The sequence below is a fragment of the Palaemon carinicauda genome, chromosome 9 (assembly GCF_036898095.1).
Source record: "Palaemon carinicauda isolate YSFRI2023 chromosome 9, ASM3689809v2, whole genome shotgun sequence".
Lineage (NCBI taxonomy): Eukaryota > Metazoa > Arthropoda > Malacostraca > Decapoda > Palaemonidae > Palaemon > Palaemon carinicauda.
The window spans coordinates 136,400,572-136,415,950 of record NC_090733.1 but is presented as its reverse complement, the minus strand read 5'-3'; the positions used below and the strand labels follow the sequence as shown (position 1 = coordinate 136,415,950).

General features: G+C 37.3%; 1 protein-coding gene across 2 annotated transcripts in view; it reads right to left on the bottom strand.

The window, feature by feature from the left end:
• LOC137647177 (upstream stimulatory factor 1-like) overlaps positions 1–14,664 on the bottom strand; it is a 44,882-nt gene extending 30,218 nt beyond the window's left edge. The window contains exons 1-4 of one of the 2 annotated variants that reach the window (XM_068380462.1): positions 14,534–14,664; positions 13,074–13,166; positions 9,295–9,449; positions 639–842 (exon numbers count right to left, since the gene is read on the bottom strand). In XM_068380462.1, the coding sequence (XP_068236563.1) occupies positions 639–842; positions 9,295–9,449; positions 13,074–13,166; positions 14,534–14,580 (499 nt within the window). In that variant the 5' untranslated portion in view covers positions 14,581–14,664. Of the gene's footprint in view, positions 1–638; positions 843–9,294; positions 9,450–12,176; positions 12,336–13,073; positions 13,167–14,533 lie in introns of those variants that run through there. The other variant, XM_068380463.1, reaches the window with a different exon arrangement.
• Positions 14,665–15,379: the final 715 nt, after the last annotated feature.

Here is a 15,379-nt window from a genome sequence, read left to right as displayed (position 1 = left end):
AGATTGTCCCATAACACCAACATTTTCTGTTTTTTCCCCACCAGTTTTGGAGATTCAAAACAACCTAGCATCTTTGAACGTTATTTTTGCACTTTTATCTACAGCTTCTTGTTTATATTTGGCAGTATATATCCTTGATCTAATTCTCCAGAGCAAATAAGGCTATAAAGTAAAAATCATATAATTCGACTTTGTAAAATAATCACAGCAATTATTTACTATTGCTCAATGATTGAATTATAAGCGTAAAAGCTGTTATCAGATTCGATTGTCAAAACAAAATACTGTAGCTGTTTTTGTTCAGTTTATAGTGTGGCTGTGCACGTTTATGCAGCAACTATAACATTACTAATGATACTTTTATTATTATCTATTACTTTTATCAAATTAAATTACAAAGCTACAAATTATCAAATCAAAATATTCGTAACTTAAAATTTCCTGTGTGTAGCCTAAATCGAAGCATGTATCAAAATTATTTTTATTTGCATCTCCGAAAATTCGTTCAACGAAGCATAGTACACCGGGGCATTAATGTACTGTACAGCACCTAATACAGATAATCGGTGATTTACATAGAATATATACACATTTACCATCACATAAATAATATTAAATACACAACAAACAATACTTACCACCAGAAACAACGACAGCACTGTTTCCATCAGCTGGCATATCACTCGACGTTATTAGAGCCAAGCGAGTTTCAGGTTCGCCAGGGGAACCGTTCATTTGTGTTGTTGTCAAAATACTTGGCACTGAACCTTGCACTCCTTCTTGAGGCAGTGCGTCTACACTCGAGTCAGACCCAAACTCCACGACTCTATACGATAATGAGCCTGAAAGAAAATAAATTTTTAAATTATGGAAATCTTAGTATAGTCTTGTCTACAATTTTCTTTTTGTAGCTTTCTTAATATTCCAAAATAGTGTTTCACATAATCTAGAAAATTATCTTACAGGTATATTGCTTCCAAACATTTCATATAACAAACCTAAGTCCTTTAAAGAAGGGATATTTTTTCAGCAGCCCTAGAAGTCATTAAATCGTCAACAAGGTAGCTGGTTGACAAGTTGTTGTGAGAGGGGGAGGTAAAGAATAGCCACTATTCTTAGTTCTAGGGGTGAGAGGGATGGATGAGGTGGGAAATTTAATTCACAGGACTCAAGTGAGTAGAGATAACAAAAATACAAATTACTTTTATACAGTATTTATTTAGTTATTTGTTCCTATACGTATACAAATATTTTGTCCTTCATAATAGGGATATTTGCTTATTGGTAGGAGACCCCTAGAACCAAACAGGAAGGCTTTTTCATAATCATTCTGTATGAGCGCAAGGAAGGAGACTCCAAAAACCTCCTTAGGGATGTAGAAGCTGTTAGGGTCTCAGCTATTACTGACTTCAGGAAACTAGTACTAGGACCTGGAAAACCTATCTTCCTAACTGGGTAAAAGCATCAGCAGTGTCACGCCCCGCACATCATGAGAAATGTCCTGCAAGACACATACGTATACTCCCCCTTGCCAGGAGGATGGAGGAGTTGCTTCTTGGCAAATGTCTGCAACAAGGGTGCCCAATCATGAAACTCTCAAGCATCGGAAATCAAACCCACGTGTAATGGATGTAAATGCTGCATCCCCTTGAGAGAGGAACAACTAGGTAGCAGTTAATTCTAATAGTCATGCCTTCATCATGAATGGCTCAATACTACAAAGTATTCTAGAAGTTTTATTCCAGCTGTGGAATGATCTTCCTAATGAGGTAGTTGAATCAGTGGAATTTCAACAGTTCAAACTTGCAGCGAAGGCTTTTAGTTGAACAGACTGACAATTCTCTTTTTATAGTCTATACATGAAAGCTCTGTTTTAATGTTACTGTTCTTAATATTTTTTATTTTATTTGTTTATTACTTCTCTTGTAGTTTATATATTTCCTCACTGAGCTATTTTTCTCCCTGTTGGAGCCCCTGGGCTTATAACATCCTGCTTTTCCCATTAGGGTTGTAGCTTGGCTAGTAATATCAACATATGTCAGAAGTATCTACCATACCGGGCTCACAGCAAGGCTGACCGACTCCTGAGGTATACCTTAACCTTACCTGGCCTACGGCAATAACGACTGGTGCACGAGGGACTGCTCACCTACAACCTGTGCTACAACACACCAGTCAGCAGGAGAGTACCACTGCTCACTCCTGACAGGATAGCAGCTCATAAGAACATTCCACGTATTCATGGCTGGAACTGGGAAGATGTGCAAAACATCTCACCTTTGCCTGGAATATAGAATCAGTGTTGCATCTCGGCCAAGACCGCTTATCTGCTTCCAATTTAAGGAGAAAACCTTCATACCGGCCTCATATCCGTTTTACCAACCCCTAAAATACTGGAGAAAGGATGAGAGCATATATTTCACCTGGAAGAGGGAGAGAAATTACCTCAGGGCCAGGCTGTTCCTCTTACAATACAACAGGATTGAGGAAGGTAGAAGCAATGCTCACCCTAACAAGAGAGCTTTATGTGAACTTGTCCTAGTACCAAGGGACACCGTTGTGGAACCTTCATAAGCCGCCTTGACACAGATCCTCATCTGTTATGTACTACATGCCACAAACTGAGATGCTTATCGGAGTTCTTTTGTGTTGTGTGTAGGGAGTAGTCACCTCCCAATGGGAGAAGTTTCACGGTTGACAGAAGAAGTCTAAACGTTATCGGTCTCCTTTAATGTTTCGCATTTGGAGAGTAATTACTTTAAGCTTCTCTTTCAAACCCGCATCTTCCACTCCCGAGTCCTTCGTTATCAGGATTTACTAATGACAAGGTAACAGAGGATGGCAACAGTGGTTTTACCACAGATTTCGATGACGGAGATTTTCCTGACCTCCAACATGATGCCAAGGATTCTTTCTTCATCTGATTCTCTGGTTTCAGACTTCACTCTAGCCGACACCACAGTTCCAGTCTAAGCTCGCCGTTTACCGGCCGAGATATACCATCCTCGTTCACCAATGAGCTTTTTTTGATTTGTACTAGAAGCACTAGACAAATCTCTACGGCTTCTAGATATTGATATCAATGTCTATGATATCAGCTTGAACCTCTGGAGATTCCATGATGGAATATGTGACTGTAACCTCAGAAACCAAATGGTTGTAGAGACCAAATTACCTAGTTCTTTCACAAACATCATTCTTCTCTCTTTACTCTTTATGTTTATTAAAAGCTCAAAACTCACTTTAACCCTTTTACCCCCACGCTATTTGGAACTTTCCAACCCTTAACCCCCAGGCGTTTTTCTTTTCAAGCACATTTTGCAATATATATTTTTTAAATTGCTCTAACAGTCTCAAGTCTCATCATAGAGAGGCCAGGTTGGTCTCATTCTTTTGGAAAATGCCTGAAGTTTCTCATAAAGTTATCAAAAATATGCAAAAAAAAAAATGTATAAAGCAGTTTTTTGCAAGGACGTACCAGTACGTCCATGGGGGTAAAGGGATAAGTTTTGTGAAACGTACCAGTACGTCCATTGGGGGTAAAAGGGTTAAAAAAACCAGTGTGTTCACACCTATTCTCTATGTAACAAGCTTCACTCCACATCAACACATTAAAAGTGAGGGTTACATTTTTGCCTTTACAGCTGGATCTTGCAAGGACTGGTATAATACCTCACCAAAATAGAATAAGTTCAAAGACTGTAAAATTCTAAATATAACTACTAAATAAAATATGATCAAGACACCAAACATCAGTAAATGCTTGACCATAAAACAATCCCTAAAATAATCCTAGAACTAAAAGCAGATTAAACAGTTTATCAACTCATGGCAAGAAGCAAAATGAGAATATAAATATACCAGCTGGGCTCCACAAGGTACCACAAGAGTTAGAAGACCCAAGCCTACTTGGTTGAGGACTATGAAGCAGGAAGTAGGAGATCATGAATGGAGAAGTATTGAATTAATGTGGAGGATTTATTTTTGCTTTATTTTTATTTTTTGTTTTTGCCAAATCCTGTGTGAGAGAGAGAGAGAGAGAGAGAGAGAGAGAGAGAGAGAGAGAGAGAGAGAGAGAGAGAGAGAGATATTGTGTTAGCGAGCGAAAGTAGTTAGGTTAACGATCGTTGGTGGTGAGAAAGACTGTTGGTTTAAATGAGATTGTTTGTTTATGTTTTAGTTAGGTTACGACAGTGGCGAATGTCTTGGGTGAATGCTTATTTTGATTTCGACTGCAGCTAGGGGCTGTTGTGAATGCTGGATTATTATTTTTTTGACCAGCGTGGAAGTGTTTTTGATTTTCTGAGTAAGTACAGTTTTGTTTATCTTTGCTTGTCGTGATTGTGAATGATAGGAACAATTTATTATTTATCTTTGTTTATAGTGCGATAGTTCAGTTAGCTAGAAGTGTTCGTAAGTGTTTTCTTTTTTATTTTGGCAGGCTGCGATTCCTCCTTTGGGGAGAGATTTATGTGAATGTGATTGTTAACGACCTGGCTTGTTTAAGGAATTTGATACGACTGCTCAGATTTGGAATGAATTATTGATGACCTGGATTGTTTAAGGACCTGATTGGATTGCTCTGTGGATCTTGATGAAATAGATGCTGTAACGACCCCGCCCGGTTGAAGGAATTGGTTTGGCGTATTGATGATGATGATGATGATAATGATGATGACGATGATGATAAGTGCAATTGTGCATTAACATTTTTCAGCGGTCCGGTTGCTGCAGAGTTGTGTTTTTTGGCTATAAAAGACTGTTGGCCTTGTGTGGACGAAAGTGTCCACTCAGAATTACATATTGGTTGTGCGGTTTAGTTTTAAGTTTTGTTAGGGTTTAAATTTGGTTTATTTGAATTATGTTACGTTTATTGTATGTTTTGTAAGTTGTTAAGCGTTATTTATTTTGAGGGTTTAATTGAATGGTGGTATAATTAAGGCCTGTTTTGTGTTAAGTGTATGATTATTGATAAGTGTGTTTTTTTTTTGTTTATGTTGAGCGTTATAGTTTGTAAGAAATATATAGTTTTAAGGTTATGTTTAGTTTTTTTACCTTCTGTTAAAGAGTCTGGTATAGATAACGTAAGGGGAAAGTTTGTTTTGTTGAGACAATTGTCTGTAGGTGTGATTCAGGGTGTGGGGCTTGTTTTTTAAACATCCCGCCACATTATTTTGGCGCCCGAACAGGGACAGTCGAGGTGGGATTGAACCAGACTCTTTCACAAAGGTTATATTTAGGATTTAGATTTAAGGTTAACGACAATGGAAGGTAAATTAAAGGCTTTGGAGGAGGAATTGCGGCTGAGTAAGGAGCGTGAGGAGAGGTTGCTAGTAGAGAATGAGAGGTTGAACTGGGAGAATGCGGTGATGCAGAAGGAGCTTAGGGAGTTAAAGGGAACTGTAGAGAGAGTGGAAGAATGTGTTGAGATGAGGATGAAAGAGAATGAGGAACGAATGGAGAACCGATTGGAAGCTATGATGGGGCAAGTCATGGGGATGATGAAAACTATAATGGGTGAAGGTGCAGTCGGAGGAGTGTCCTCAGCTTTGGGCAATGGGTTCGTAGTGGAAGAGAAGGATAAGGTAGGTGATAATGGGAAAGGAAGTGATAGTGATAGTAGTAATAGTGATGGTGATGTTGAAGATAAGGGAATTAGGCATAGTAAGGATGAACAGAAAGGTGAGAGGAAAGATGAAAGGAAAGGTAAAAGTGATGTGAAGAAAGGGAAGAAAAAGTATCAGGCTGATAGCAAGGACGATCGTGAATGGGTGAAAGTGGTAAGTAAGAAAAGGGGTAAGAAAGGAATGGTTAAGGATAGGAATTTAAGTGTGGAAGTGGATTCATTATATTCGAATGAGGAAGTAGGTAACAAGGGAGTAGTCAGTGATGATAGCAGTGAGAATGAACGTGATGTGTGTAAGACTGTGTTTATGAGAGAGGTACCTCGGTGTGAAAGGTTCAATGAGCATAGCAGTAGGGATGTATATGATTTTTTCAAGGAGTATGAGAGGTATTGTCAGGATAAGTATGGTGATAGTAAAAGAATTTGGGCTAGGGAGTTAGGAGAATATTTGACTGGGTATTTGTTGACGATGTATGGAGGGATAATGAGTGTAGGGGACGTTGATTATGAAAGTGTGAAAAAGAGGATAATTGAGCAGGTAAAACGTATGAAAGGGAGTGTTAAGTATAAGCGTAAGAATGATTTTGATGAAGCACGGATGAATGCAGGAGAAGCGATATCGATGTACGTATGTAGGTTGGAAACGTTAGCTAGGAAGAAGTATGGGGATGAAGGTATAAATGAGAATAAGGAGTTAATGAGGAAGTTTTTGGCAACAGTACCTGAGAATGTGTCTGAATTTATTAATTTGAAACGCAAAGAGAAAATGAGGTGGACGCAAGAGAGATTGACATGGGATGATATACTAGAGATAGTTGAGGATTATGAGTTAGATAGGTGCATGAAAGAGAGTAAATCTGTGAGTGTAAGAACGGGAATGGAAGAAAGTGTAATAGAATTTGGTAGTTATAAGGACGCAATTTTGAGAGGACCAATGAGGGTGGCTGATAATGTAGTAGATAGGAGTGTTAGGGCGAGTAATGTGGGAATACCTGTAAGGACATATGAAGGATTTAAGCAGGGTAATTGGCACAATAGGGATAGGAGTGTGAGTGCACATCGATGTATGTCAGATAGCCGTGTCCGTGATGAAAAGTGTTATAGGTGTGGTAAAACAGGTCATAAGAAGAATGAATGTAGATGGGCTCTAGGTGCTTGTTTTGGATGTGGGGAGGTAGGGCATAGAATTAGCGAGTGCAAGAAAGAGAAAGGGGTAAAATGTTATCGGTGTGGTATGACTGGGCATGTGGCGAGTGGATGTCGTAGTAATCGTATGAATGTGATTTGTGGTAATTGTGGTAAGGATGGTCATTATGCTAGAATGTGCAAGGAGCCGCGGGGTAAGTGTACTGAATGTGGTGCAGATGGGCATGTAGCTAGAGTATGTAGGAAGAAGGGATTAAGTCAGCCAGGATGTTCGGGAAACTAGAGTGTAAGAGGGTTCAGCTGGGTGAGTCCTCCTGTGTGTGTGGAAGGAATAGGATCAATGTTTGTGAGAATGGGATGAGTAATTGGTTGGAAATGAGCAAGTATGAACCTAGTATGCATGAGAAGTTAGGGCTGGAAAATAAACAATTAGTGTTAGTTGAATATAGGAAAAAGAGGCGTTTGAAAGTTTTAAGTGAGGAGAAAGTGCAAGGGAAATTTATAGGTATAGGTAAGAATACGAATAAGTATGACAAGGGTGTAAATGTACAAGTGAGTGTGGAGGATAAATGTATTAATACAGATGAAACGTGGCTGAGTATGAATGATACTTATAGTGTGTGTGGCTTTTCGTTAGATGATGTAAAAGAAAAAATGAATAACACAAGAATGAGAGACAGGAGAATGATAAGTCGCATGAATGAATCTTTTGCTAAAGTTGAGAATGTTTTTGATGAAATGGATGAACTGTTTACAGAAATGAGTGTAATTATAGGGCCAGATGAGAACGAGGTAGATATGATTGTACATGATATATTAGATGATAGGGATTTAGATAGGAATAGTGTTAATGTAGCGAATGATTGTGATAAGGAAGAAGTGAATGAGAGAGTATATGGAGGCCCAGTTACTCGGAGTAGAGGTCCCGTTCCCGACTGTGACTGGGTTATGAAAAAAATAATGTAAGTGTTGTGTGAGAAGGATTTGGCAAAGTAAGGGGGGAGGAATGTGGAGGATTTATTTTTGCTTTATTTTTATTTTTTGTTTTTGCCAAATCCTGTGTGAGAGAGAGAGAGAGAGAGAGAGAGAGAGAGAGAGAGAGAGAGAGAGAGAGAGAGAGAGAGAGAGAGAGAGAGAGAGAGAGAGATATTGTGTTAGCGAGCGAAAGTAGTTAGGTTAACGATCGTTGGTGGTGAGAAAGACTGTTGGTTTAAATGAGATTGTTTGTTTATGTTTTAGTTAGGTTACGACAGTGGCGAATGTCTTGGGTGAATGCTTATTTTGATTTCGACTGCAGCTAGGGGCTGTTGTGAATGCTGGATTATTATTTTTTTGACCAGCGTGGAAGTGTTTTTGATTTTCTGAGTAAGTACAGTTTTGTTTATCTTTGCTTGTCGTGATTGTGAATGATAGGAACAATTTATTATTTATCTTTGTTTATAGTGCGATAGTTCAGTTAGCTAGAAGTGTTCGTAAGTGTTTTCTTTTTTATTTTGGCAGGCTGCGATTCCTCCTTTGGGGAGAGATTTATGTGAATGTGATTGTTGACGACCTGGCTTGTTTAAGGAATTTGATACGACTGCTCAGATTTGGAATGAATTATTGATGACCTGGATTGTTTAAGGACCTGATTGGATTGCTCTGTGGATCTTGATGAAATAGATGCTGTAACGACCCCGCCCGGTTGAAGGAATTGGTTTGGCGTATTGATGATGATGATGATGATGATAATGATGATGACGATGATGATAAGTGCAATTGTGCATTAACATTTTTCAGCGGTCCGGTTGCTGCAGAGTTGTGTTTTTTGGCTATAAAAGACTGTTGGCCTTGTGAGGACGAAAGTGTCCACTCAGAATTACATATTGGTTGTGCGGTTTAGTTTTAAGTTTTGTTAGGGTTTAAATTTGGTTTATTTGAATTATGTTACGTTTATTGTATGTTTTGTAAGTTGTTAAGCGTTATTTATTTTGAGGGTTTAATTGAATGGTGGTATAATTAAGGCCTGTTTTGTGTTAAGTGTATGATTATTGATAAGTGTGTTTTTTTTTTGTTTATGTTGAGCGTTATAGTTTGTAAGAAATATATAGTTTTAAGGTTATGTTTAGTTTTTTTACCTTCTGTTAAAGAGTCTGGTATAGATAACGTAAGGGGAAAGTTTGTTTTGTTGAGACAATTGTCTGTAGGTGTGATTCAGGGTGTGGGGCTTGTTTTTTAAACATCCCGCCACATTAAAAACTCAAGAAAGAGACGACTGGCAAAATCTAAGAGGCCCTTTGCGTCAATAGGCGTAGGAGGAGATGATGATGATGAAATATGTCCGAGCAGTGTCACATTACTGATATCTTGATTTAAGCGAGTGTCATATCATGGGCGAGTTATTTAAATCTAGAGAGAATCTCTCATTTTTTTTCTTATTGAGAAAATCTAGTGCCTGAAACATAGAAATATGGATATTGGTCAAAATTTCCTGACAATCATTACATCACAACTAAAGGAAGGCATCAACGTAATTAACTTACCCGTGTGTTCACTCTCAGGCTTAAGCGCAAACCCAGCCTGTGTTAGAATAGGGGATGGGCAGTCTCTGCCAGAAGTATCGTTCTCTACAATTGCTAATCGCTGGCTGAGTGCCACCTTGTCGTCCTCTATCTCAATTTCACAATCCTTGTCCCCACTGTAAAAAAATTCAATAATGAAATCAGCAAAATATGTTAATGTAATAGCAAAATTATGTTAGGTAGCCTATAATGTTTTTAATAACTCAGTTAGCAAAATCTTACATCAAGATTTTCAAATACTGTATAAAAGGACACTTCTAAGCATAAAAAGTTGTACACTAAAGGAAAAATCCAAACACTTTTAATACAGCTTGATAATACACACTTAAAATATTCCTGCCTAACCTGAACTAAATTACCTTGTCCTTATTCGAATACCCATTTACCCTTAGGTTAACATTAAAAAAATACTATAATTCAACTTTGTGAAAATGAAACATACAGGTATTAAGGAAAAATTGTAAAGAAAGAACAAGATCCTTAAGATTAAGATTGAGTAAATAAAAATTCTAACCAGGTGAATTCAAGTACTGTTCTCCCAGAACTCTTAACTCCAACTCTTTTCTAGTGGCTTTTCGGGAGTCCTTAGAGTAAGAGTGGCGGCATATTAACACTTGAACAAGACCAGGGCAAGGGAGTGTTTATTGTTTACTATCTTCTATAGTATAGGACGAAGGTTTATATCTTGAAGGAACAAAACATGTTTCAGAAAGGAAGCAGATTATTAAAACAACACAGAAATAAGGTCAACCTTAGGGTATGTAAGGGAGTGTTAGGTTAGGTTATATCCATTTCCATTTCAAAATTAGTTTTTTTTCAGTGGCACCATCTAACAAGTCAAAGTTTTTAAAACTTAAAGTAAGAGTTCCCAGGCAAAAATAACCTAAATTGGTTTAATACATGATAAATCAATTTCTAATTAAACTGGAACTTGCTATAGGAAATGGAAAAGTGTTGGCTATTAAGGCATTTTTCTCGGTATGATTCATGGGGACTGTTCTGTTTTTTGAAGGACAATCATTATCAAGGTACTAGATGAGTTGGAAGACCCAGACCTACATGGCTATGGACTATGAAACGTGAAGTCGGAGATGATGAATGGAGACGTATCGAATTAAAAGCTCGAGAAAGAGAAGACTGGCGAAATTAAATAGAGGTCCTTTGCACCAATAGGCATAGATGATGATGACAATGAATCATTACTAGGATTTTTTAACTAATTAAGAGCTTCCAAATATTTACGCAAAAGTTTGAGAATATTGTTCAACAACAACTATTTTTTCCTACCCTTCCTTTCAGTTCAAACATGACTACCATCATCAGATAGTAGTACATACGATCTATTTAAAATTTAAGTAATTTCATCTAATTCGGTAATAGATTATGTAGCCGTTCTCCGTTAAGTACAGTACTGTAAAATATATAGTTATTGTTGCTAATTTGAAAGGCGAAAAAATTCTCAAAATAATGGGGATGTATGTACAATGGCGGCCACCTGTATTTATAATAAAGGCCACCTAAACGGGAAGAAATTCTCATTTTCTGTGCCTGTGGGAGGACCTAGCAGATGATCTACAAAGGCTTCCAGAGAAGCAGTGACATTACATTTATTTTTGGGATCAAAGCGAGCCATGGCAGATCGAAAACCATCTAAGGGGCGTGATATGAATTAGAGGTAATTATGATTCTTCAATTTCCAGCCACTTACTTGAACCATATATTTTCTTTAGGGGAGTCGCAGGGGGTGTTAACCCCCCCTAATTGGTAAGTAGGTAAGGGCATGGCTTGTGGGTTAGGTTAGGTGGTGTTCTTGTGTAGAGGTTTTGTAGTTGAGTGGCCACGTCTAACGAATGACAATAAAATGGGAAGAAAATTCTGGGGTGTATGTATCAAAGCGGCCACCTGTATGTATGACGACCGTTAGGAAGGTAAGGACACGTCTTGTAGGATAGGTCAGGGGGGAAGTTTAATTTAATAATTGACCATATTTTACGCTCGCTGAAGGAACTGGCCGCCGATATACAAAGGCTCCAAAATTCCCATTTTCTATACACTAGAGAGGAATTGGCCTCTGATATGCAAAGGCTTCGAAATATGATATAGTGTTACCATGCCATAAGTGAAATACGTGGGCAAGAAACACAGAGTTGTGACCTAGTCTTGGGGTAGGCTACGGATATGGCAGTCTTAGGAGTGGGTCGCAGTCCTCTGGTAGGCAAGGACAAAGCTCCAACCTTACACTAGGTGGAGAACCTTAAGTTAGGTGATGCTCATGTTTGTTTTGCTTCAATTAATGTTTTTCAATCACAACTTTTGAAATTTTGCAGTCTGTCCCAATATATTACAAAGCTTTCAATATTTCATTCGTTACTCGTCCTGTTGGAAGTTCCCTTCAGCAGCTTCCTACTGTATATTTCTCGGAGTGATATTACAAAGAAAGGGTTCATTTCCCATCATGAATAAATTCTAAAAGTTATAATTGTTTATCACAGTTAAAGTTTAGCAGCGATTTATACCCGTTTATACCTCTAGGGTACGAAGCCTTATCCATGACGTCAATTTAGCTCTATACAAGGCTACGCCACCGTCGGCATAGATGAAAGAGAGATAGAGAGATCTTGACCTAAATAGCATCATCATTATTCAGGACCATTAACATCCTACTAAACCATAACATCTAGAAAAGGACACATTTCCCGAAAATAACTCCTACTGAGGATCGTTCTTTTTAAGCTCTGCGTCAGGAGCAATGTTTACCTCTTGACGTTCCCCCCGTCGGGAGGAACACCTCCGCCTCCAATTCCTCCTGGAGGAGCAATCACCAGCCTCAGGTGAGTACTCACCTGCTGTCGAGGACGGTTTCTATCATGTCCATGGGCGAGAGGAGTTTGTGGGTGGCGGGCGAGCGTTTGTTTGGTCACGGGACCTGCCACAGAAGGTCATGTGATGTGCCAGACCTCCCTCGGAAATGGCTCTTGCAGTTTTGCCAACGTCAGCGCTTTCTTCGAGTTACCTGAGCGAGTCCTGTTTGCTAGGTCGCTCGAGTGTAGCGAAACTTGATTACTTTATATTTATGTAATTTCCTTATCCAATATCTAACTATACACATTATAAGAATATCTATTATATATTAAAACCCCAAGTTAATAAAAATCCTCGGTATTGCGCACAGTATTTAAAATTAACCGCAAAACAAAATACCCTTGTGCTCCATCGCTCAACTGTAGCGAAACTTGATCAGTTAATGTATGAGATTCCTTTATTCATTGTCTGACTGTGCACATTGTATGGGTATTTTGTATGTAATAAAACCCTGGGTTTATAAACTCTTGGTTCTTCCTCATTACATTTAAAATTAAACTAACAAATACCTTTGAACTAGGTCGCTCAACTGTAGCGAAACTCCATTAGCGCATGTGGCTCAACCATTCTTTTATTCAGTGTCTGACTGCATATTTTCTTTGAGTATCTTTTATATAATAAATCCCTGGGTTAATAAAGTCCCGGATCTTTCTTGTAGCATTTAAAATTAAACCACAAAACAAGCACCTCTATATGCTAACTAAGTCGAGCAATTGTAGCGAGGTTTGGGTAGAAGTTTGCGTAGCACATTCGTTGCCTTTCAGTAGATTTCACATAATAGAATCATGGGTCTTGCTCATAGCATTTAAAATCAATAAAAAAAATACCATAATACCTTTAGAAAATCAGAACAAACCTTTTTCGCAGACTATACTCACCCGTGAGGTTCTGTACCACGTAGAGATGACTTTACAAAAAAATCTATGTATTTGCTCAAACTGTTCATTATGGCGAAATAAAACCACGGTGGTCTGAAACAGAAAAAGTTTTTGGATATCTGTCTTTTTTTGCTTTTTACAGAGAGATAGGGTCTATAGTTAGAAAAAGTGTAAAAAGGATCATAGATCTTACTTTTGGAATTTATAACAGTAGGTCCTACGTAAAACGAACACCATATACTGCATAATAAAACAAAAATCCTTCCTTGTAAACTTTTGTGTCACGTGAGCTACGATAATTCGTTTTTTTTTTTTTTTTTTTTCAAATATCGATGTTTGATCTATTAGAAAATAAGATATTTTTGCAGAGAGAAGGACAAAACAGAGCAGATTTAATAAGAAATATACTGAAGCCTCAGTTGTAGGCTATTCTATATACAGTGGCTGGCCTATAGAAATGAGCTGATTATTATTTAGACCAAGTTACGATAGTAATCCTATAGTGTGTGGTACTCTCTCTCTCTCTCTCTCTCTCTCTCTCTCTCTCTCTCTCTCTCTCTCTCTCTCTCTCTCTCTCTCTCTCTCTCTCTCTCTCTCTCTATGTTTCTTGAATATCAAGGCACTAAATACTATTCTCTCTTGCCCTATTTTCAACTATTTCAAGTCTTCCTCTCCTACTTTCCCAGAATACTTATGAATTATACAATTTATTCATCAACCTATCATTGTAATTCTTAACTCGTCTGAACCATCCTTTGTCCAACAATAATCTTTTAACCTTTTCCAAATATCTCGGCAATTTCTGCCTTATCTTCTTTCTAATTTAGTTTCAACACTTCACTTCCGTATAGAGAAGTTGGCTCAACAGTCTTCTACTACATTACTATACCTTGATCTTATCCTAACCTTCTGCACACACACACACACACACACACACACACACACACACACACACACACACACACACACACACACACACACACAGCTTTTTTATGTTATTCACATATTCTCTCCTCCTGTGATCACATATTGCACTTAATCATTATACTTACATGAGTTATTTCCACATCTCTATCCTGGGTCTTTCCAATCTTACATTAATCTCTCTCACTCTTGCACCAATTATCAGTGACTCCATTTTAGCTTTTCACTCAACGGCTCAACTCTTTAAAATCCAAGAGAAAATTTGAAAAAATTCCATTTGGTCACTGCACATGTAGGCCTAGGCTACACCAGGAAGTATTATATAAATATACCAAAGGGTGGCATGATGTAAAAATAAACACCATAGAAATTAAATCTTCCTTATTAACAAATATTCTCTGCAATACAAATTGTCTATCTTACAAATGGACTTGCACAAGGAAGGCTAGTCTCAACTATGCTCCACTAACTTTTAAAACTAATAATCTAAGTCTATTATTAACAACCACACCAAGAAAATATGAAATAATACTTACTGATAAAATAATAAAACACTTCCAAGGCCGTTAGATAAATCCAGCATTAAAAAATAATATCCTCTTACTGCTGTTGTCAGAATTAAAAAGTTAAAAACCCGGCTCAATGTTTTCGCTAACGTCTTTAACTATCGACAGAAATTTAAACTAAGTCTTAATAACTCGCTACATAACAACCATTAAACACTAACTACCTATTTGAATTTGGTCTCACTCTCTTGCGTTTTGTGGCATTTTAGCAAAACCATACAAAAGTAAAGGAATAATAATAATAATAATAATAATAATAATAATAATAATAATAATAATAATAATAATAATAATAATAATAATAATAATAATAATAATAATGACTTTCTTAAGGAAGTAAGTGTAGAACAAAAAGTTGCTAAGAAATTGGATTTTAGAATAAATTTATGGAGCTTTTGAATACACACACACACACACACACACACACACACACACACACACACACACACACACACACACACATATATATATATATATATATATATATATATATATATATATATATATATATATATATATATATATATATATATATATATATATATATATATATATATATATGGGGGAATAACGAACTAAGAAAGTTTTCGGGTGTGTGCTGGCATTAAAAAGGCCATAAACATACGCAAGTAGAAGGACACGTCTGAGGTTTTTGTTCTGCAGTGGACTAGTAACGGCTGATGATGATGATGTGTGCTTTGCATATGTATGTAGCAATTTAAAGTAAGTCTATTTTCATATTTTGCTAAATTGATTCTGCTATACTACATCAGGCATTTAGTTAGAAATAACTTGTTTTTCTCTGAGATATGATAT